Below are 25920 nucleotides of genomic sequence, written 5' to 3'. Positions count from 1 at the left end.
CTTCCTTCCTTTCTTTTCTTTTATTTCTTTCCTTCTTTCTTTCTGTCTTTCTTTCCTTCCTTCTCTTTCTTTCTTCCTTCCTTCCTTGCTTTTCTTTTCTCTCTTTCTTTCTTTCTTTTTCTCTCTTTTCTTTCTTTTTCTTTCTTTCTTTCCTTCCTTCCTTTCTTTCCTTTCTCCCTTCCTTCCTTCCTTCCTTCCTTTCCTCCCTCCCTCCCTCCCTCTCTTTCTTTCTTTTTTGGAAAAACAAGCTGAAATCTTGCTCTTCCTCATCAAAGCTGCTCTATGTGTACTCTTTCCATGCACTTGAAACAAATTCTATTCCTCTAGTGCTCCTGCGCAAAACCTTAAAGTTGTCCTTGACTCCTCTCTCTCATACCCCACATTTAATCCACAGGAAATCTCATGGGCTCAACCTTCAAAACATATCCATAAGCTAAACACTTCCTGTTAGTTCCTGTGATACCATCCTTGCTCAAACTGTCATCTTCTATCACCTGGGTTGCTGTAACAACCTCAATCTTCCATCCTTATTAACCTTAAGCATATTATCAACACAGTGATCCATTTAATTCAAAAGTCAGAGCATGTCAATCTTCCGGTATAACCTCCCAACCCAATGGCTCCCCATTTCATTCAGAGAAAAGCCATAACCCTTAATTATGTTCCACAGGTCCTGAGATCTGTTCTCCATTACTTCTCTAATCTCATTCCCTATACTCTCACCTTCCCCTCTACTCAGAGCTCGTTACTGTACCTTAGACAGTCCAGACCTGCACCTGCCTTATAGTCTTTGCAATAAATACACCCTCTGACTAGAATGCTCTTTCCCCAGAAATTAAGTGGTTTACTAGCTCCCCAGTTCAAGATTTTGTTCAAACGTCACTTTCTCATGTAAAAATTGATCAGTGGGTGCCTTTGAATGGTAAGTAGAACTATGAGATATTTTATTTTATTTACTATTCTTATTTTATGCAGTAGGAATATATTATGTTTATTTAATAACATTTATTATTTTGTAGTTATTAAAGCCACATATGCTGTTTTTCAAAATCTTGGAAATTAGGAAAAATGATAAAGAAAAAAACTCCTACCATGCAGAGATTTTGTGATGACTATTAACCTATTATTTCATTTTTTTCATTAAAAAGAACATTATTTATATAAAAAATGTCACTTTCTCGATGATGCTTATCTTTATTTGCATTTAAAATTGTATCCCAACCTGTGACCCTCTAGACCCCCAATCCCCTATCCTGCTTTGTTTTTACGCCTTGACATTTAGCACCTTCCAATATAATACATAATTTACTTATTTATTAACTGCCATTCACCACAGAATGTAAACTCTAAGAGAGATTCTTCATTAGTTTTATTCACTGATATATTACAAGCATCTAGAAATATGCTCAGCACATAGTAGGTGCTCAATAAATATTGCTTGAATGGATAAATGAAACATACTTATCCACAGATAATAGAGAATTACTGTGCAATACTTAATATTTATCAATATCATTTTATCCTTGGTATTTTGGCCAAAATTAGACTTAGGTGAAAAAAGACAACACTAGAAGGATGACTTTTCCTGACAAAGATGTTTACATTACCTGTCTCCACAGATTATTAGATTTCTGTAAATTAATAGATGGGCCTTAATTCTCATCGAATTATAAAGTCAAAATAAACATCAGTACATCTAAGAGCCTGACTACAATTCTAACCCTGACATCTGAATGACCTTGGAATTTTTATAAGAACATACAATCCATGGCCCATCTCAGCAGTACAGTTCCTTAAGGGCACTCTTCCACAGAAGCATTCACCACCAAAGAGTCTGAGTTTTGGTTAACACTGCCATTAATTAGGATCATGTAAAATAGTTAATACTTACTCTTAAATAATATTTAGGCCAAGTTTTTACTATTTTCCATGATATTATGCTTTAATTTTTAGTTCTTCCAATTCTTCCAATATTCAACTAAATTTCCCTTGTTGAAACACCATTTATAAGGATAGAATTTATAAAGAGGAAAAAGCAATGGAACTGCTTACATTAATTTCAAGCTTTTTGGGTAATGTTATTCATAAAACAATGCTTAAACAGTCATTTGGTGAAAAAATCATTTATACTTTTAATATTTTGACTGTTTTTGAATAAAATGAAAAGTTATATTCTAATTATTACTGAAAGATAGAATTATGCAAAAATTTCACTGATATACGTGGGAGTATTATTTAGTTTTAAGAACTATGAATTGCAAATATTTCTACTTGTTTTATAAAACATACTGAAAAACTCATTAAATGCCATCAATCTGAGGAATGTCCTGTTTGATTTATAAAATGTTACTTTATTACTTTAAACTACATATAGCATTCCTCTGTAAATTCCTTAAAGACTTACTAAAGTCATTGCTTCAGTGAATAGATAAGATGTAGAGAAACAAATAGCATTTCAACTATTTAAAATAAACTGGATAAATGCAATATGTGACATCACTTTCTAAAAATTTATAAGGTATTATCATTTAATAAATGGGTATAAGAGAAAGTTTGAAAGTACCAGAAAGCAGTTTAGCCTCTTAAACTGTATTATACATTCTCTCTAAAACATTATTTATTCATTTATTGAAAAAGTTTTTCTTCAATGATTATGAAAGATAAAACTCCAAATGATTACAAGTTCTTAATGAAATAAGAATTAATGAACTGTTATATTTTAAATTCCAAAGTCTAGTTTTTAGCTGCTGTTATCAAATGGGGATATGCTATCATTTAGTGACTTGAAAAACTATCTTTTATTCTATAATAATAATGCCAACATGAGTCATCTGCATACATAATTACTTAAAATAAATTAGGTAGCCCGTTTTAACCTATCTGCCACTAAAAAAGGCTATGAAGTAACCAATTCCACACCCACATGGGGACAAGGAAATACTATAAACCACACTTAGAGAGCAAAAGATTTACTAACTAAGGTTTCAAAGCCAAGCAAAAGAATAAACCTTCAGAAGTTCCTCTGAAAAAAATGCATGTTAGTTATCAAAACTCAAGAAGCAAGAAAATTACTCCAGTAGGGTCCCTGGTCTACATGGTAAGATCTTTATTGTCTGGTAGGACAGTAAAGGACAGCAACGAATTATAATCCATAATTCACAATGTAATGTATAGATCACTATGGCTCAATTAATAAAAAATAGTAATAACCACAATAATTTAAACACTTCCTATTCATATCCAGATTTATCTAGAATTGGACATTTCAAATGCAGTCTTTTTTTCCTATGGAGACATTTGAATCCATTTAACAATCTAATTGTACTATTTAGAATCACATAAACTAAAAATTACTAAAATATCACCTATAGCATAATTAACTATAATATAATAGTTCTATTTACGGACTGCATACAGTTACCCACAGAAAAATCCAAGGATACAGCTCAGGCTTTTTCAACCTTGGCACTATTAATATTTTGGTTTGAGTAAGTTTTTGTTGTGAGTAAGAAGGGATGGGCTGTAACGTGCACTGTATGGTATTTAGTAGCATCACTGGCCTCTACCCACGAGATAGCAACAGCATCCACCAGCTGTGAAAACCAAACATGTCTGGAGACATGGCCAAATGACCCCTGGGGGGCAAAACTGCCCCCTGATAGAAACCACCAACATAAGATAAAGGAAGGAAGAAAGGAAGGGGAAGAGAGAGAGAAAGTAATTAAACTAGGCATTCTTAAACAGTTAATAAATCTGTATAAAATAAAGTTGAATTTCTAGTTGCTAGATTTAAATGTGTTTATTGTAGTTTAAGGCTATTTATAAGAAAAAAATCATCTTTAAAAAAAAATCAGTGTTTTGTATTGTGAAAACAATAAACACATCATCAATCTCAGATAAATTCTACTGTTCTTACATAAGAAAAAAATTAATAAGTATCTTTCTCCTTATTTCTTATTTCTATCTTAAGAATAACACCCTACCTTCCTGCTGTCTCCCAGGAATAAAAACAACTGCAGTCTTTGTTTTCAGTTTTGAAGGCAAGAGAAGAGCTTTTTCCTTTGACTCTACAGGTGGTTCCTGAAAGTGCTCTCCAGGTGACCTGAGGTGACTGACAAGTCTATTTTGCATTTACAAACAAGTTTAATAGGACCCGCATATTAACAAGAGTAATAATTTGATATAGCAACCAGAATTACTTTTTGTATTCACTTATTACCTATATACTACTCTTTCAACTTTCTCATTTGATTACTCTTTGGCTTACCATAGATGTAACTGATCGCGCATCTTCTTCATAATTTACTACTGGAGGTGGCTCTTTCCCATCATTTTCTTGTACTTTTTGCTCTAGCAATTCTTTCTGTGCTGTAAACTTTGCCTCGGTGCATCTCAGCTGCTGGACTGACTGTTTTAGCTCTTCAAGTGTCTGTTTTTGGCTTAGCAGAAGTACAATACTAAAAGAGAACAGATTAATATAAATTATTTCAACTTCTTAAAGAAATAAAGACTTTAAAGGAAACTATATATATGTATATTTTGCTCCTATTTTCTTTCATTTTCCTCTTTATAAGAGTCATTCAGAATCATAAGAATTATGAAACTAAACAGATTTTGAGTCATCACAGTAGTTATTAAATGTTAGCATTAACAAAATGGAAGGAAATGTTTAGAAGCAAAAACCAAATTCAAGATGCTTTCAAATGTATTACAATATATAGCATTCATTTTATTTTACAGTTAAACCATCTACCTCACAAAGTACAGACACTTAGGTCCAGAAGTGTAGAGCCTAAACTGAATTGATATGACTGAAGGAGAATCTTACTTTATTTCAAATCTTAAATGGAACATAGATAAGTCAGATCTGTGCCTAGAGTAAAATAAACCAACTCAAGGTGACAGCCTGGAACCAAGCTGTGTGCACATTGTGAGGGGTGTGTTTTTAGAGCTAGGGAAAGATGTTCTGATAAGGACAAAGGGAATGAGTGTAAGTCCCCAAATCTTCCCCATAACATCATTATAAAGACAGTAGACTTCCCCATTCCTCCTTTAGAGAACTACACAGGCCACATGTTACCTTATAGTGATCTTTTAGCCCTTGGAGGCTGTCCTTAATAGGAATTTCAAATTAATTCACCCATATTAAAGCCACAAGAAAACAGGCAGTGCCGGTGAGGAATATCTCTGGGAATGCTATCATACTTCGTGTATTAATACCTTTTTCTTTTAACATCTTTATTGCAGTACAATTGCTTTACAATGGTGTGTTAGTTTCTGCTTTATAACAAAGTGAATCAGCTATACATATACATATATCCCCATATCCCTCTCTCTTGCGTCTCCCTCCCACCCTCCCTATCCCATTCCCTCTAGGTGCTCACAAAGTACCGAGCTGATCTCCCTGTGCTATGCAGCTGCTTCCCACTAGCTATCTGTTTTATATTTGGTAGTGTATATATGTCCATGCCACTCTCTCACTTCGTCCCAGCTTACACTCCCCACCCCCGAGTGTCCTCAAGTCCATTCTCTACATCTATGTCTTTATTCCTGTCCTCCCCTAGGTTCTTCAGAACCATTTTTTCTTTTTAAGATTCCAGATATATGTGTTAGCATATGGTATTTGTTTTTCTCTTTCTGACTTACTTCACTCTGTATGACAGACTCTAGGTCCATCCACCTCACTACAAATAACTCAATTTCTTTTCTTTTTATGGCTGAGTAGTATTACATTGTATATATGTGCCACATCTTCTTTATCCATTCATCTGTTGATGGACACTTAGGTTGCTTCCATGTCCTGGCTACTGTAAATAGAGCTGCAATGAATATTGTGGTACATGACTCTTTTTGAATTATGGTTTTCTCAGGGTATATGCCCAGTAGTGGATTGCTGTGTCATATAGTAGTTCTATTTTTAGTTTTTTAAGGAACCTCCATGCTGTTCTCCATAGTGGCTGTATCAATTTACATTCCCACCAACAGTGCAAGAGTGTTCCCTTTTCTCCACACCCTCTCCAGCACTTATTGTTTGTAGATTTTTTGATGATGGCCTTTCTGGCTGGTGTGAGGTGATAACTCATTGTAGTTTTGATTTGCATTTCTCTGATGATTAGTGATGTTGAGCATCCTTTCATGTGTTGTTGGCAGTCTGTATCTCTTCTTTGGAGAAATGTCTATTTAGGTCTTCTGCCCATATTTGGATTGGGTTGTTTGCTTTTTAGATATTGAGATGCATGAGCTGCTTGTAAATTTTGGAGATGAATCATTTGTCAGTTGCTTCATTTGCAAATATTTTCTCCCATTCTGAGGGTTGTCTTTTCGTCTTGTTTATGGTTTTCTTTGCTGTGCAAAAGTTTTAAGTTTCATTAGGCCCCATTTGTTTATTTTTGTTTTTATTTCCATTACTCTAGGAGGTGGGTCAAAAAGGATCTTGCTGTGATTTATGGCATAGAGTGTTCTGCCTATGTTTTCCTCTAAGAGTTTGATAATGTCTGGCCTTGCGTTTAGGTGTTTAATCCATTTTGAGTTTATTCTTGTGTATGGTGTTAGGGAGTGTTCTAATTTAATTCTTTTACATGTAGCACAACTTATTGAAGAGGCTGTCTTTTCTCCATTGTATATTCTTGCCTCCTTTATCAAAGATAAGGTGACCATATGTGCATGGGTTTATCTCTGGGCTTTCTATCCTGTTCCATTGATCTTTCTGTTTTTGTGTCAGTACTATACTGTCTTGATTACTGTAGCTTTGTAGTATAGTCTGAAGTCAGGGAGCCTGCTTCCTCCAGCTCCATTTTTCTCTCTCAAGATTGCTTTGGCTATTCAGGGTCTCTTGTGTTTCCATACAAATTGGGCAATTTTTTGTTCTAGTTCTGTGAAAAATGCCATTGGTGCTTTGATAGGGATTGAATTGAATCTGTAGATTGCTTTGGGTAGTATAGTCATTTTCACAATATTGATTCTTGCATCCAAGAACATGGTATATCTCTCCATTTGTTTGTACCATCTTTAATTTCCTTCATCAGTGTCTTATAGTTTTCTGCATACAGGTCTTTTGTCTCCTTAGGTACGTTTATTCCTAGGTATTTTATTCTTTTTGTTGCAATGGTAAATGGGAGTGTTTCCTTAATTTCTCTTTCAGATTTTTCATCATTAGTGTATAGGAAGGCAAGAGATTTCTTTGCATTAATTTGGTATCCTGCTACATTACCAAATTAATTTATTAGCTGTAGTAGTTTTCTGGTACCATCTTTAGGATTCTCTATGTATAGTATCATGTCATCTGCAAACAATGAAAGCTTTACTTCTTCTTTTCCAATTTGTATTCCTGCTATTTATTTTTCTTCTCTGATCGCTGTGGCTAAAACTTCCAAAACTATGTTGAATAACAGTGGTGAGAGTGGACAACCTTGTCTTGTTCCTGATCTTAGAGGAAATGGTTTCAGTTTTTCACCATTGAGAACGATGTTGGCTGTGTTAAAAACCCTCCAGAAAGTAGGTGTAGAGGGAACTTACCTCAACATAATAAAGTGTATTAATATCTTAATGAACTGTGCCATGCACTACTGAAAGTAAGTTACTAATACATAAAAGACAATTGGGAAAGACAGTCTCTTCAGGAAGTGGTCCTGGAAAGTTGGACAGCTGCACGTAAATCAACGTTAGAACACACCGTCTCACCATACACAAAAATAGACTCAAAATGGCTTAAAGACTTAAATGTAAGACAAGACACCATAAAACACCTAGAAGAGATCATAGGCAAAACATTCTCTGACGTAAATCATACCAATGTTTTCTTATGTTAGTCTCCCAAGGCAACAGAAATAAAAACAAAAATAAACAAAGGAGACTTAATCAAACTTACAAGCTTTTGCACAGCAAAGGAAACCATAAACAAAACAAAAAGACAACCTACAGAATGGGAGAAAATATTTGCAAACAATGCAACCTACAAGGGCTGAATTTCCAAAATATATAAGCAGCTCATACAACTCAACAACAAAAAAAACAAACAACCCAATTCAAATTCAAAACCATATGATCCAGCAATCCCACTCCTGGGCATATATCCAGACAAAACTGTAATTCAAAAAGATACATGCACCCCTATGTTCATAACAGCACTGTTCACAATAGCCAAGTCATGGAAACAACATAAAGGTCCATCGAAAGATGAATGGATAAATAAGAAGTGGTACGTAAAAATAATGGAATACTACTCGGCCATAAAAAAAGAATGGAATAATGCCATTTGCAGCAACATGGATGCAACTAGAGATTATCATACTAAGTGAAGTCAGAAAGAGAAATACCATATGATATCACTTATATGTGGAATCTAAAATATGACACAAATGAACCTATCTATGAAACAGAAACAGAATCACAGAAATAGAAAACAGACTGGTGGTTGTCCAGGGGGAGGGGGGTTGGGGGAGGGATGGAGGGGGAGTTTGGGGTTAGCAGATGTAAGCTTTTATATATAGAATGGGTAAACAACAAGGTCCTACTGTATAGCACAGAGAACTATATTCAATACCCTGTGATAAGCCATAATGGAAAAGAATATTTTTTGAAAAGAATGAATATATATGTATAACTGAATCACTTTGCAGTACAGCAGAAATTAACACAACATTGTAAATCAACTATACTTCAATTTTTAAAAATTGCTTTAAAAAAAAAAGAAGGAGATCCATAGACTAGGAGAAAAGATTTACAAAAGACACATCTGATACAGGACTGTTATCCAAAATATACAAAGATCTCTTAAATGTCAACAACAAGAAAACAAACTGATTAAAAAATGGGCCAAAGACCTTAACAGATACCTTACTGAAGAAGATATACAGATGGCAAATAAGCATATGAAAAAATGCTCCACATCATATGCCATCAGAAAAATGCAAATTAAAAGAACAATGAGATAGCATCATACATTTATGAGAATGGCCAAACTCCAGGACATTGACAACACCAAATGCTGGTGAGGATGTGAAGCAACAAGAACTCTCATTCATTACTGGTGGAAATGCAAAATGGTATAGTCACTTTGGAAGACAGTTTGGTAGTTTATTACAAAACTAAACATACTCTTACCATATGATCCAGCAATCATACTCCTTGGTATTTAGCCAAAGGAGTCAAAAACTTATGTCCACATAAAAGCCCACACATGAATGTTTACAACAGCTTTATTCAAAACTGCCACAACTGGGAAGCAACCAATACGTCCTTCAGCAGATGAATGCATAAACTGTGGTATATCTGGACAATGGAATACTTTTCACTGCTCAAAAGAAACAAGCTACCAGCCCACAAAAAGACATGGAGGAACCTTAAATGTACATTACTAAGTGATAGAAGCCAATCTGAAAAGGCTACATAATGTATGATTCTAATTATATGACATTCTGTACAAGGCAAAACTATATGGAAACAGTAAAAAGAAAGCTATATGGAGACAGAAACAAACCAGATATTCTTCACAGGGTGAATGATCAAATTATGGTATATCTATACAGTCATGAGTTGAATTGTGTCCTCTAAAAAGATATGTTCAAATCCTAACCCCAGGAACCTCAGAATGTGGCCGTTTTGGAAACAGGGTTGTTGCAGATGTAATTAGTTAAGATGAGGTCATACTGGAGTGGTTGGACCCTTAATCCATGACTGATGTCCTTGTAAGAAGAAGAAAATCTGGATACAGAAAAGAGACCACACAGGCAGAACACTATATGAAGATGGAGGCGGAGATTGGAGTGATGCTTCTATAAACCTAGGAATGTCTAGAACTGCCGGCCATCAGCAGAAGCTAGGACAAAGGCATGGAACCGAATCTCCCTTAGAGCCCAGAAGAAACCAGCCTGCCAAGACCTTACTTCAGACTTTTGGCCTCCAGAACTGTCATAGAATAAATTTATATCTTTTTTTAAGCTGCCCAGTTTGTGGTACTTCAAAATGGCAGTCCTAGGAAACTAATACACATGCTATGGAATACTACATAAGAGTAAAAAGGAATGAAAGTACCTGGATGAATCTCCAGAGAATTATAATAAATGTAAAAAGACAATCTCAAAAGGTTACATACATTATGATTCCATTTTATATAACATTCTTGGGAAGACAAAATTATAGAAATGGAAAATAGATTACTGGTTGCCCTTAACTGGTGTTAAGGAGGGGGTGGGAGATAGAAGGCAGCGTAGCTATAAAAGTACAAAATGGGGGATCCTTGCAGTGATGAAAATGTTCCAAACCATGCCTGTATCAATGTTAATATCGGATTATGATATTATATTATAGTTTTGCAAGATGCTACCATTAAGGGGAACTGAAAAGGTTTATGGGATCTCTCTGTATTAATTCTTACAACTACATGCCAATCTGTAATTATCTCCATTAAAATTTAATTTAAAAATATGTATCAGTGGTTGTTCCCTGGCGGTCTAGTGGTTAGGGTTTAGTGCTTTCACCCATGCCGGGGCCCAGGTTCAATCACTGGTCGGGGAATTGAGATCCCACAGGCCGCACAGCACGGCCAAAACAAAAAAGTTTCACTGCTGCTTCCTGTGGTAACGTGAGGTTTCTATCATCTCATATACCTTGGGTTTCTAAATAATCTGTTTTAGAAATAGGCCTTTTTAATTCTTCTTCAGGAGTTCTAAATATCTATTATGTCATATCAGCAATCACTTAGACATTCTGAGACACTATCCTAACACCAAGAATTAGGAAATACATAAAAGGGAATATCACTCAGCCATAAAAAAGAATGAAATAATGCCATTTGCAGCAATTTGGATGGACCTAGAGATTATCATACTAAGTGAAGTAAGTCAAAGACAAATATCATATAATATCACTTATATCTGGAATCTAAAAAAGTGATACAAATGAACTTATTTACAAAACAGAAATAGACTCACAGACTTAGAAAACAAACTTATGATTACCAAAGGAGAAGGGTGGAGGGGAGGGATAAATTAGGAGTTTGAGATTAACATATACACACTACTATATATAAAATAGATAATCAACAAGGACCTACTAAATGTATTAACATCTTGCTTTTGTTCAATAATTACTTTTTAAACAATACTGTTATATAATCACTATGTAACACACTATAATTATTTTATATGCTTATAACACCATTGAGCAAAAAAGCTATAAATATTTCAAGAAGAAGAAAATTATAATAAATGCATGATTGTATAATACAAGATGCACAAGAAGCTATAAATAAATTTAAAACATTGAAGGGATCAGGACTTATGCAGGTGCTATTTACTCCCTATTTCTGACTACTCTTTCCATGCATTCTTCACTTGGAGGGCACTTTCTGTCCTTCAGGTCTCAGCAAAACTGCCATTTCCTACAAGACCCCTGACCACCTATCTTAAGTGGGTACTCCTCTGTTATTCTTCTATCTGAACTCCTTGTTTCACAGCAATTATCACAATTGTTAATGTTCTGTTTTGTACTGGTCTACTCTACAAAAGTGTAAGCTTCATGAGACATGTGACCATATGTGTCTTAACCTTTCACTGTATTCATAGCACCTAGTGGATATAATCTAAAAATTCTGAGACAAAAATAAAAGGTACCTGAGTTTGCAAACCAGAACAATACTCCAGATGGTTCAAGTATTACCTTCACTACAAGCCAGATGTGAATCTTTGCAAGTCTCTTAAAATTTCTGGCCCTCAGATGTCACATAATTTGAAAGACAAGGAGGTTGAATCAAGTGATCTCTTAAGATTTTGCATGGCTCTAAGAGTTATGATTTTATAATGTACAAAGTATTTTTAAGTACTGGGTGATAATGGTACAGCATAATACAAAACTGAATAATCATTCACTTTTTGTAAATCAAACTAAGCATTAAAACCAATAGTAACATTACCAGCTCTTTATGCCAATGAGTCATAAATGACATTTGCTTGGTATATTTTCCCATAAACTATTTTCTATTACAGTAGTCAAGGATCATAGATCAGGAGAAGATGGGTATTATTTCAATTTGAATAAAAATGTGTTGGAAGTACTGAGCAAAGATATGTATACTAGAGTGACGCTTTGTGTTCTATTAAAATTATACCATTTCAAATGGTTGATTTTATTCCTTTCACCCACCCCTTTTTTTTTTGCGGTACGCAGGCCTCTCACTGTTGTGGCCTCTCCCGTTGCGGAGCACAGGCTCCGGACGCGCAGGCTCAGCGGCCATGGCTCACGGGCCCAGCCGCTCCGCGGCATGTGGGATCTTCCCGGACCGGGGCACGAACCCGCGTCCCCTGCATCGGCAGGCGGACTCTCAACCACTGCGCCACCAGGGAAGCCCCACCCTATTTTTTAAATAAAATTTTGCAATAGCTGTACTTCAACTGAGACCTGCATCATTCATATAAGCTAAAACTCTGTGTTTCTTAGTGTGAATTTAATGTCACATAAAAACCATTCTTTAAGTTCATTTTTCACTTTATATTATTCAATTATAGGACTCAAAGCTATCAAATGATTTCTCATATCGTTTATTTTTTCACTGTTATTATAAGATGTTTTGGAGAAATTTATGTTAAACCCAAATTTAAAGGTTTTAACATTAGTCCCTCATATGTTATATTTTCACAGGAACACAAATGCTATTTCTATTAAGTAAACATTCACATAATTCCATTAATTTAGAAATAATTTAAGAATGTAAATTATCTAATATAGGATATTTTTAGTATTTGGAAAAAATGTAGTTTTGTTTTATTGTTTTGTTACTTTCATTTTTTATTTATTTATTTATTTATTCTTGGCAGCGTTGGGTCTTCGTTGCTGCACGCGGACTTTCTCTAGTTGCAGCAAGTGGGGGCTACCCTCCACTGCAGTGCACAGGCTTCTCATTGCAGTGGCTTCTCTTGTTGAAGAGCACGGGCTCTATGTGCGCGGGCTTCAGTAGTTGTGGCACGTGGGCTCAGTAGTTGTGACTCGTGGGCTCTAGAGCACAGGCTCAGTAGTTGTGGTGCATGGGTTTAGTTGCTCCGCATCATGTGGGATCTTCCCAGACTAGGAATAGAACCCGTGTCCCATGCATTGGCAGGGGGATTCTTAACCACTGCGCCACCAGGCAAGTCCCTGTTTTATTACTTTTAACTAACACGGTATATGAAGCTATAAATGTCTGCAGAGTAAAAATAAATCTATTTTTGAAACTAGATAAAAATTGCTTTTAATCATATATTTAAATAAATATATGTAGACATATATATTTACATATACACACAAAAAATGGAAATGTTTAAGAAATATTAAGAAAATGAAATGCAAACATTTACCCTAGAATCCCTTTCAGACTATTTGTTTAGCAAAATATTTTAACATATGATTCAAAGACAAACTTCAACCCCACCAATGTCTAAATTAATGAGATTTCAAAATGACTACTTAGTTATATAAATATGCTTAACATTTTCAAGATTATACCCTGAAGCTAACAATAAAAACTCCATTAATAACAAAGGGGTGACAGAACTTGGGTTAAACAGGACTCATTCCCTGAACTGCTTGACATACTTATCCCGTCTAATTTATTCTCCTAAGAACACTGTTAAAATCGTAAGATCAAGCAATTACTGTGATCAAACAGACAGAAACCTTGGAGTCAGGAACTCATGCATTTTCTATCACTTACTGGGTATGTGATTCTAAGTAAGTTATCTAAATTCTCTAAGTCTTAAAGGTAAAATCCAGGTAATTACACAGGGAGCATAGTGAAGATAACGTTCAGTGAATTAACATATATAAAACATCTAGCATAGTATGTGGAACAGAGTACAAACTCAAGAGATATTATTTTCCATATGTCCACCACCCTTTAAGCTTCCTCTCCTCTATGCCCATTCTCATCTTCTGATAAATACAAGTAGGTGGGGGAATGTGGATCACACTGATTATGTAGATGAAGAGAGAATCGAAGATGTGAGTCAAGAGAACATACCAAAAAAATCAAAGAATCTACAACTTCCAGGATAAGACAACACTTAAAGATTGCCTCCCCCAGCAACTCAGACATGCTGGTGAGAGGGTCAGCTAACCAACTGTATTTCTTTATATCTGCTAAATTATAAAACAGGAGTCATTTACAATGCGCACATGTACAAAACTGTAAAACGTACAACTGCTTGGTCATCTGAAGAGATTTACTAGCAAATAGAGAAAAACAAAAGATAATTTTTTTAACTTTATACGTGCAATGGTTGATAAATTTTATTTTTATAATCCCAGTAGAATCTTCTGTTGATGCAATACTGAAAATTTCCAGATTTATTAAAGGAATATGCAGAGTAACTTAAATTTCCCTGTTCTCGCCTTTAAAAGGCTCATCAATTTCAATATGACATTTAACACCAAGTTGTAATAAAAGCCATAGTATAAGTGGGAGAAGTAGGCTCCTAATATCCTGAGTTGTAAAATAGGATAGATGGTGTTGCCATTCACTGAAATTTTAAAAAATACTAAGAGTGAACTAGGTTGCGTTGGGTTGGGTTATATTAAGGGGATTTTTTTTTTTTTTTTTTTTTTTTTTTGGCGGTACGCGGGCCTCTCACTGTTGTGGCCTCTCCCGTTGCGGAGCACAGGCTCCAGACGCCCAGGCTCAGCGGCCATGGCTCATGGGCCTAACCGCTCCGCGGCATGTGGGATCTTCCCGGACCAGGGCACGAACCCGTGTCTCCTGCATCGGCAGGCAGACTCTCAACCACTGGGCCACCAGGGAAGCCCTTGAGGGGATTTTTAATTCAGCCTTAGATATGAGAGATTTAGTGTACTTCTAAGGCATCCAAGGAGGCATGTCAAGTAGGCAACTGATTACACGGCCATAGAGTTCAGAGAGGAAATCTGAGCGAGAGTAATATACATGAGTCATCTTCAGGGGATCACCTAGAGACAGAGTACAGAGAGGGGAATGACATAGCCTAGGGCCATGCCTTGGGTAACTCCAAAATATTCTGGCTGAGTGGGGAGGATGAATTTACAAAGGAGTGGCCAGAAAGAGAGAAGCAAGATCTGTCACCTTGGTCCCAAAGGCCAAGGGAAATGAAGTCAACAAAGATACTGTGAGGAGGTCAAGTAAGATCATTGCTAAATTTAGCAATATAAAGGTCATTGATGATCTTATAGATATCTACCTATTTCAACAGTGACAGGGCAGAAGCCAGATATCTGTGGGTTAATTACTAAGTGAGACTTGAGGAAATGAGTGTTCATTAGCACTCTTAGAACAAGTTTGACTAAGAAAACAGAAAGCAAAGACAGTAATTGAGGAAAAAGATGAAGATTAATGACAGGTTATCTAGGGTGGTAAGAAAGGTAGAGATTATTTTCAGGAGTCAAAACCTAAGAATATTTAAAAAGTGAGCACAGGACACAGTTGAGAAGAAAAGGTGAACATAATATATAAGACAATGTAAAATTTCTGGGAAAGTAAGAGATGATGAGATATAAAAATAGGCACAAGAAATAGACAGGAAAAGGAACAGATCCTCTATGGAAGTAAGGAAAGAGAATGGGTACAAACGTGGTGCATTTAGATATCTAAAATATCTACAAAATAAGGTACTTGCCACCTAATGATTCTAATTTTTTCTATAATGTAGGAGAGGTCCATCTGCTGACTATGATGGGGTATATAACAGGATCAGAAATTTGAGAGAAGTAGAAAATATTTGAAAAGTTGTATAGAAAGTAAGAGCAAGTATAGACCAGACAAATGCTACACATCACAATCCTTGAAAGTCTTGACAAATCACACCAATTGGGAAAGTATGATAGCAAGAAATTTATATATTCTAGTCTAGGATTAGAGAAACCATACCAGTAACCCCTGTTAGAGATGCAAACAATGACCAAGGTCAGATTAGAAATTTTAAATTTTAGATCAAAATTTAAACCTTAATACAGTAGAAAACATAATTATTGAAATCAGTAAAAACAAGAGTATAGAAAAACAAGTTATGTCAGAGGATCCATGAAAATATTTACAGATCCAGAAATCAGCAAGAAAAACAACAGTAAGACAAAAACAGCACAGCAAATATCAGAAGGATTTTTATAGGTGAAACAGACTGCTCTTTTTTAGTAAGTTTATTTGCTTCCTTCTAACATCTAAACCAGTTTCTAGATAATACTGGTCTGTCACTTTCTTAACAAGGAAGTCACAGTGAATCTGGTAGACTTTGATGAGGGGGAGTAAAGACAGGTTTTAACAGGGTTTTTCAGAAAATAAGTCAAACCATTAAAACATTGAGACATATGATCAATACACTATATTGATAAAAACACAAAATCACTCTTCTAGAGTCCAAGAAAGTAATTCAACCATACACAGTTTTATACTTAATATGAAATTTCAGCTTCTAGAAATTACACATCCATAATTCCATGTAACTGAAGTACTTCTGTAAAATTACATCAATTAAACTTTCTTCCTTCAAATTATTTTTGTTTTACTCACTCAGACTTCTTTTCATAAGTCTTAGAAGATTCCTCAATCCTCTTCTCTAACTCCAGGACAGCTTCCTCCTTATTTAAAAGCATCTGCTGTGTCTGTATAAGTTCCTCTGCTAAAGTTTTCAACCTAGAATGAACAGTTTCCTCATTATCAATCAATACATTAATTACACTCACTTTATACATACAAAAAAAAAGGGATTCATATATCTAAGGTTGCAATGTCCAAAACAGTAGTCGCATGTAATTTTACACTACCAAATGTAAAATAGCTAGTGGGAAGCAGCCGCATAGCACAGGGAGATCAGCTCGGTGCTTTGTGACCACCTAGAGGGGTGGGATAGGGAGGATGGGAGGGAGACGCAAGAGGGAGGAGATATGGGGATATATGTATAGGTATAGGTGACTCACTTTGTTATACAGCAGAAACTAACACACCATTGTAAAGCAATTATACTCCAATAAAGATGTTAAAAAAAAGTTAATGCATATATAAATTAAATTAATTAATTAATTAAGAGTAAAATTTCAGTTCTTCAGTTCCATCAGCCACACTTCAAGCACTCAACAGACACATGTGGCTAATGGCTACCTCTTTGGACAGAGAAAAGAACATTTCAATAATCACAGTGAGTACTCTTGGACAGTCTGTTTTAGGGAGTCTTATTCATCAAACAGCAAAAGAGAAAGAGAAACTGAAAACAGAGAAAGAGAAAAGGACTAAAGTAAAAAATACCTGTCAACTCCCAGCAAGAGTATATAGTGAAAAAAACACGATTTTTGTTTTCAGAATAACATGTATTTAGAATCTGGCTTTGCCACTTTTTATCTGAGATCCTGGGCAACTTGCTTAAGCTCATTGGATCTATTTTCTCATTAGTATTTTGGGTACTGTAATACCTGCTTCAGAGCATTGTTTTGAAGACCAAATACACTAATGTATAAACAATGAATGGTACTTAGGAGGCATCTGAGTAAATAACATCTAGTATTATTTGCATATGTTATCTCATTTAGTTCTCACAACAACGTATGAGATAGATACTGTTATCCTTATTTTAAAGAAAAGAAAGTAAGGCTCAGTCACATGGTAATTTAATATAAACTATTTCTGTTGTCACATATTACAATAGAGGTATTTTTTATTAATATATAGATTTTAGTACAATTAAATACGTAAAATTAATATGTACCCATAGACCAGACAATTTTTGGTCACATAAAATGCATTTGGTCCTGAATAGAAATATTTCTACCACGAAAACACACACAGCTGGAATCTAGAAAATACAAATTAACTTATTTACAAAACAGAAACAGACTCACAGACATGGAAAACAAATTTATGGTTATCAAAGGTGAAAGGGAGGGAAGGAATAAATTAGAAGTATGGGATTAACAGATATACACCACTATATATAAAATAGATAAGCAACAAGGATTTACTGTATGGCACAGGAAACTATATTCAATATCCTTTAATAACCTATAATGGAAAAGAATCTGAAAAAGAATATATATATATATATATATATATATATATATATATAACTGAATCACTTTCCTGAACACCTGAAATTAACACAGTATTTTAAATCAACTATAGTTCAACTACAAAAAGGAAAAATAAAATTTCTATAATCATAAAATATATGTACACAGCTATCATATCACATTAAAATTTTTATCTTCAGCTTTTTAAAGCGAGACATGAAACCCAAAATATACAAAATATTAAATAACCCAAGTATATGAATATTTGAATTTATTTAAAGTTAAAGAGATGATAAATAAAGTCAAAAGTAAAAGTCAAACTTCGAAGAAATATTTGCATTGGGAATTACAAGCAAAAGCTCATGTAGAAAAACTCTTAGAAAAAAGTCAACCTACTATGAAAATGGACAAAAAACACAACAGGAAGTTCATCAAGAAAAATTCAAATGACCAGTAAGCACACGGAAATATTTACAACCTGAACCACAAAAAAAAAACCCTGCAAATTAAATGAATAGTAAGTTATTTTTCACCTACTAAAATTGACAAGCATGAAAAAGTGATAATATTCAGTATTCTCAATATTGTAGAAAGAAAGAAAAAGGAAGGAAGGAAGGAAGGAAGGAGGGAAGGAAGGAAGATATAGGAAGGATGGAAGGGGTATAGGATTGGAATAGGGGGTGATTTAAGGACAAAAAAGCCTCTCATATTTTACTCTATATTTATCTATATTATTTAAATCTCATAACAAAAATGAATATGATTTTTAAACTATTAAATAATATGTAATAGAGATAGAAGAGGTAGAAAAACTATGAGACATAATCAGAACAACTCAAAATATAGGGAAGGAGGGAGAGAGGGAGGGAGGAAGGAAGGAAGACACATACCCTATTGATGTGACAAAACTAGCACAAATTTTTTAGTGGTCAACTTGGAATTGTCTCTCAAACTTCAAATTAGAATATTCTTTGACCATCTAAAAATCTGTCTTACCAGAATACAAAGTGCACACAATCAGTCCATATGAAGATGTTTGTTATAACACTGTTTATAAAATAAAAAACTAAAAAATATTTAAATGTTCATCAACAGGGGAATAGCTGAATAAATTTTAATCCATTTAAGATACAGAGCATATAGTCACTAAAAAGAATGAGGTGCACACATAAAACATTCTTCCAAGGCAAAGTCTTAAATTAAAAGGCATGATGCTGAAAAATACATATAGCATGGTTCCATTTATACTGAAATAAATGTATGTGTATATGTGCTACTGACTGAATTGTATTCCCTCAAAATTCATATGTTGAAATCCTAACCCTCAAAGTGATGGTATTTGGAGAGAGGGACTTTGGGAGGTAATTAGGGTTAGATGAGTTTGTGAGGGTGGAGCCTTCATGATGGGATTAGTGTCCTTAGACGAGACACCAGAGGGTTCGCTCATGCTGTCTCTCTCTCCAATCCCAGACAAAGAATAGGTCATGTGAGTACACAAGAAGGCAGCAGTCTACACCCAGGAAAATAATTTCACCAGGAGCCAAACTGGCCAGCACCTTGAGCTGGAACTTCTAACATCCAGAACAATGAGAAGTAAATGCTGTTGATTAATCCACCCATTCATGGTATTTTATCATGGCAGCCATAGCAGATTAATACACTATGTATGTATTTATGTGTGGAGAAAAAACAGGTTACTACAAACCAAACTTTCATCATCACTCTGAGGGGTTTGGGATTGGAATAGAGAGTGATTTAAGGACAAAAAAGCCTCTTGTATTTTACTCTATATTTATCTATATTAGTTAAATCTCTTATAACAAAAATTAATTTGATTTTTAAACTATTAAATAATAGGTAATAGAGACAGAAGAGACAGAAAACCCATGAGACATAATCAGAAGAACTCAAAAAACAGTAATCCAGATTACTTCATCTATGTTAAGAGTTAAGCAACATAATAAATCTCAACAGGTTTCTGAGGGCAGTAATATATTATAGCAAAACATAATCAGTGATGCTTATAATAATGATCCAGAATCATAAGGGAAAGGTTAAATTAGATAGGTATTTTTTTAAGAATATATATATATTTACAAGAGACATACATCAAATCTGGTAAAATTATTTTGTTGAATTTGATGACAATATAAGCTTTGATTATCAGGAAAATTCAGTTTTGTAGAATAGTTCATATCCTGACTACTAGACACAGAAAGCATTACTGTATTAAAATTAGAGGTCATTCTCAAGAAACCTACAACTTCTGGCTTCAAGCTACTTATTAACAACTATAAATACATAAGTAAATAACACTCGCACATAATGCTTTGCTCTTTATAAAACTCTGCCCTATATATAATCTCATTTAATCAGCATGAAAGTCTGGAACACAGGACCCTACCTCTGTACCCATCCCAACCCCAGTCTAGAGGTAATAAAGACAAGCTTCTCACCACTGCCTTGGCCATGTTGCATCAAAGCTGAATTTGGTAGAAAGCTCTTTCCCTCTCTTTATCACTTTCCTCTCCTCTGTTCTTTTACTTCTCTCTCCTATACCTTTCTCTATTCTCTTCTTTTCTTCCTGCTCAATTTTCCATTCACCTCTCTTCTCAATTCTTCCTTCATTCATCTAAACAGGTGTTTACTAAGAGCATGCCTTGTGTCAGGCATGCTCCTAGACACTAGGGATACAACAATAAACAAGTTTGGCTTCAGGAAACTTACATTCTAGTAGAAGAGACATCGACCTTTTTTCTTCCAACCCTCTCTTCTTCTTCTTTCCTCTCTTTGACTATTACTGTTTCTTTCCCTAGTTTCTTCTCAATTCTTCTCACTGTACCATATTCTCTGCTCCATCCTGAAATAAATACATAGTCCCACCAAACTGTAAGATACAGGCACCATGGCTTACTCTTCACAGCACATCCCTTACACTTAGCACAGTGTCTTGCACACTCTGCAAGTATGTGCTCAACTCAGTTCTCTATGTCTTGTTTTTCTCATGAGTTCACACATTAAGCTTTTCTCTGCAATTCCCTAATAACTCCCAAGGCTCTCCTGATTCCAATCATTCTCAATTATCTAGAGTGTGAAACCAAAGAGCTACCTCAATGTGGGAACAGCACAATTTATGATTTTCACCCACCATATGGGCTAAACTGATATATGAACCCCTACTGCAGTGGTGCAGTGAGGGAAGCTTTAGTTCTCTGTATATAGATGTCATTAGTACAGGGCTGACTCCTTTCATGCAAACATTTTATCATCAAGCTAATCACTTTACCTTTCTACATCAGATTAAGAGAATTATTTGTGTTTATAACTCTACACCTCTACTGCATTTTGTAAAGCACCTTACTCTGGTATAACAGACAACAGGTCTAGAAGCAGACACCTTCATGTTCAATATTTACTTGGCTTTTCTAAACTTCCATTTTCTTCCCTAATAAAACAGAAATTAATACTTAATTTAAAGGGTTCCTGTAACTATGATGAATAGTTTTAAAGTTCCTAACATGGATTTGGAAGCATAGTATATTCCCTATAAATGTAACTGTATATTATTAACCAATTTTACTAGTTTCGTAAAAAATATTTTTCAAAAAGTAACTTTAAATATTGTCTTCTAGGGAATTCCCTGGCGGTCCAGTGGTTAGGACCCCGTGCTTTCACTGCAGAGGGCCCAGGTTCGATCCCTGGTCGGGGAACTACAATCCCACAGGCCACATGGCACAGCCAAAAAAAAAGAAAAAAAAAATTGTCTTCTATTTTTTTAAAGAATATTTTGTTAACATTGGATGCAAAAGTTAACATTGCTCCCAAGGCAGAGGTAGGATTGAGTGTATTTTAAATAAAACTCAAGAACAGGTTATATTATTTATACATTATTCCTAATTAAGGACAAGTAAAGTAAAGAAATTGCAAGAATGCTACATTGAAAGTAGAGGAGCCATTCATAATTAAAAGTTGTTTTTCCCTTTTAACAGTGTCATTTCCAAGAACTCTAACTTTTTGGAAATCTGAAGAATTTCGGTTCCATGAGAAATTAACATAAGCTTGCATGTCTTTGTTATTCTTGATGCAAACAAAACAGTATGTCTCTATACACACACATATACACACACATACACATACATGTTGATTTGATGTGACATGACAGTAATAATATCACCACAAATCTAAAAGGAAGCAAAAAATGGGGAGTTTTACTATTGATTTCTTCATATTTATCACTTGGAAAAATTCAAGGGAAGACAGTTGATTGTGGTGAGCATCATAGTTACTCTAGTTAATTGTAGTGTTGCCCTCTTTTTACTTTGAAATGGGGTAAGAAGGGAGGAATGAGGTGAAAGCCCAGAGTCCTGATCCATTGTTTAAACCACCTTAGACTGCCTAACTCCCTCTATCAGAGACCACTGGCATGTGGCAATTCTAGCCAAGTATATTAAAATCCAAATCTGCTAATACTTTCTACTTCCTTTAGCAATCATTCAGCCTTCTGAAAAATATCATATAAGCTTTCAATGAAGAATTAAATACGAAGTTTTGTTTATGCTAAACTTGTGACGTACACATGTCAGCTCATTTGTGAGAAGAATGAGGTGGTACTCCTGATTTCTTTTCAAATTTCTGATTTGTGCTAAAACAATTTTAACCCTGAAAGAGAAAGAAACCTACCACCAGCTTATTAGATTCTCTAAAGAGCTGGAAAGGTACTAGAAGTTAAAACAAAGGCCTAGAAGAGCTAGTAATACTTCTGTTCTCTGGCAGGTCTGTTATGTTAGCTAGAATTTACTACCTGTTACGTTGAGCAATGAAGGCTGGAGGAAGAAAGAAAGAAGACAAGAAAAAAGGAAGGAGAAGAAGATCACAGAAAAAGGAATAATAATATTAGTTTCCTCTACTTTATCTCACTCTTGATCATGTCAAAAAAAATAGTACCTCTTCTTCAGGCTTTAATCTTTTACAGCCTTAGCGCAAACAAAGCATAGCAGAGCTTTATGCAAAGTCTTCTTAAATAAAAAATTGAGCAAAGATAAGCCTTTGAAGTCAAAATTTCTTAATATTTCTAAATTTCTACAGACCCATGGTTGCAAATTCAAAGTACAAAAGACAAAGAAGATTTAGAAGAATGGAATTATATGGGGAAAATATTGTCCCTTTTCTCCACCTGGAGTGGAATGGATTAAGAGGAAAACATTCCAGTATATACAAGTTATATATAGATGACTTAATAAACATAAAAATAGTTTGCAAATTTCAAAGAACTATTCACTACGATGTCATTGTTGTATATGTTCTGCACACAAATATAACAGTAACAGTTCAAAAGGCTTATTTAAAATTTTAAATTAGATATCATGGTATACTTAAACAATCATGACGCAAATATTTAAATGTCATAAAATGACACTATCTCATTAAAAAAAACTCACAAAACTGACATAATACTTAACATGTACTGACTGACAAGCACAGTTTTAAGCACTTTAGAAATAGCACTTAAATTCACATCAGTCTTATAACAAAACTATTATATTATTTTCATTATCATATGAGGAACTGAAGTACAGAGAGATTAAGGATCTTGTCCAAGTTCACAGAGCTGGTATGTGGAAGACCTGGTACTAGAGCCCAGGCAGCTTAAACTCTAAGTCCATGATCTTAACAACTAATATTCTCCATCTTAGTAATTCCACCTCACAAAATTTATCCAATATATATGCTTCAACAAGTGTACAAAGCTGTAAATACAAGGATGTTTACTGTGCCACAACTTATACTCGCAATAACCAAAGGTGAATTTACTATGATGCTAATGACACATAACCTTCAGAAACCACACCTGCATGATACATTCCAAGGCCCCATACTTAATTTTATATTTGCAAATTTGTATAGTTTTTCTGTTAGATGTTCCTCCCCTCCAAATTTTGTAAGCTTCAGGCTCGACAGAACCTGCATCTGCCGCTGGCAATAAAAAAATCTACAGTAGAAATAACATAAATGTCCACCAATAAATAACTAAATTAAATGAATTATGTTACATACACGAAAGCAGGAAAGCACTGTACACTATTAAGAAGATTTCATATATGTTAAGAAAAGTAGATGATGCAAGAGTATGTATAGAATGACTCCACTTAAGAATACAATTTATATACATTCATATGCTTATATATACATTCTGGAAAGATACATAAACTTTTTTCATGAATTCACACTAGTAGGTTGAAATAGGGTCAAAAAAAAAAGGGAGAACTTTGATTTTCACTCTATACCCTTTTGCAAGATTTTGCAGTTTTATCACCCACATGTATTAGTTAGAAAATTTTTAAAGATTTGGTTGTATTTAAAAGATACAAAAGCTTAAAGCAATTATTGTGGATAATAACAAGCTTCTAATACTTATAACAATACTTTGTATATCTTCAAACCATTGGCTATTATTATTTAAATCATACAGCACTCTTAAAGAGACCCAACTTCCTAAAAAATGATAAATTGCAAATTCCTAATACTGTCACATTAATTGTGACATTTGGGTTAATAAAAACCCAAGTGGAATAAGGGTTACAGTTGCCTGAAGTAACTTTTCTGACAACTCTTCTTCTCTATTACTGCCACATAAATTGAAGAAATAAACCATTTCTTGGAAACTCTTTCTTAAAATACAATTGCAGCAGCATAGCAATTTATGGATGACCTTCTCTCCCATGTCACAAATCTATTAGCTTTTCTCAAGATTAAACAGATTAAACCGAAGAGGATGGCTCCTAACCAACCAAGCAAAAGTTGTGAATTTCTCCTAATATACAACCTAATCCACCTCAATACAAAAAATCCACCTGCCTTCCATGATTTATTTGGTTAAGACCAAACTGTCCTTCTAACATATCATCTGCCTTCTAACATTTTACATATTTCCAAATCTTCCCAACTCACTCACTCAAAAAGTATTCCCCTAACACAATCCAATATAACTGCAGTATATGTTTAAACAAAGACCAAAATCGAGTTAAGATTATAAATGAAAACAGCCAAAAACAGACATAACAAAAACCGAGGTCCTGCTTAACATGTGAGAGTACTGCATTATTTGTCATTCCATTAATTGATAAGGTTGATTCAGACATTCCAGTGGGTTAAATTGGTGTCATTCCTTACAACAAAAGTCAGCAAACATTTTCTATAAAAGTCTGGAGAGTAAATATTTTAGGCTTTGCCCCCATGAGGCAAAATCAAGGATATTATATAAGTATTAATATAGCAAAAGAGAAAAAAATATTCACAAATATTTTATCGACAAATTCAAAATATAATAATAACTGGGTACAATTTATTGTAACACCAATCTACTAATAAGGACAGAAATCTTTCGAGGGTGCTATTACTTCCTTTCACTGGGACTCAAAGTTAGTGCTTATCAACAAAATCCACTATAATATTCACTTGTAAATGAAGATATGTAATGAGATTTTATGTATTTCACTTTGAAAAGATAGGTACTGCCAAATACTAGTATCAATCCATGAGCATATTTTAATTGAGCATATTTATTGCTTAGCAAGCATTTATAAAATTATATTGCATGCTTTTCAGCATGTCATTACGTTCCAGATTCATCACTTCTAATTGAAAGTTATATGGGAATTCCTCAACTGCACAGTTAAATGGATTTTGAAATGTCAAAATATTTGTACCGAAGTCCAAAATTCACTCCTGGAAATGTAGTTTGAGCTCAAAAAATACATCAGCTACAAATTTGGTGGGAATGGTGATCTGGCTTCATGTTTTAATGTCTGACACTACAGGAAGTATATAAAACTGCCTGACATTACCTGGGATTCAAACAACATTAGTTGTCATCCTGACATTATTGGAGTATAAGTTCTATATGTAAGCACAGAATGATATTGTAAT

At 34.5% G+C, this 25920-nt stretch overlaps 1 protein-coding gene across 4 annotated transcripts in view; it reads right to left on the bottom strand.

The window, feature by feature from the left end:
* The window catches only part of FER (FER tyrosine kinase), a 466661-nt gene that overhangs the window by 296347 nt on the left and 144394 nt on the right, over positions 1–25920 (bottom strand). For 3 of the 4 annotated variants that reach the window (XM_029216683.1, XM_029216684.1, XM_029216685.1), the window contains 2 exons: positions 16505–16627; positions 4268–4457 (listed from right to left, as the gene is read on the bottom strand). In XM_029216683.1, the coding sequence (XP_029072516.1) occupies positions 4268–4457; positions 16505–16627 (313 nt within the window). Of the gene's footprint in view, positions 1–4267; positions 4458–16504; positions 16628–20721; positions 20855–25920 lie in introns of all 4 variants that reach the window. The other variant, XM_029216686.1, reaches the window with a different exon arrangement.

This window comes from Monodon monoceros, unplaced genomic scaffold (assembly GCF_005190385.1).
Source record: "Monodon monoceros isolate NGI ecotype Baffin Bay Population unplaced genomic scaffold, NGI_Narwhal_1 Super_Scaffold_12, whole genome shotgun sequence".
NCBI lineage: Eukaryota > Metazoa > Chordata > Mammalia > Artiodactyla > Monodontidae > Monodon > Monodon monoceros.
Note: the sequence above shows the minus strand (reverse complement) of the source record. Positions and strands in the feature narration are given on the sequence as shown.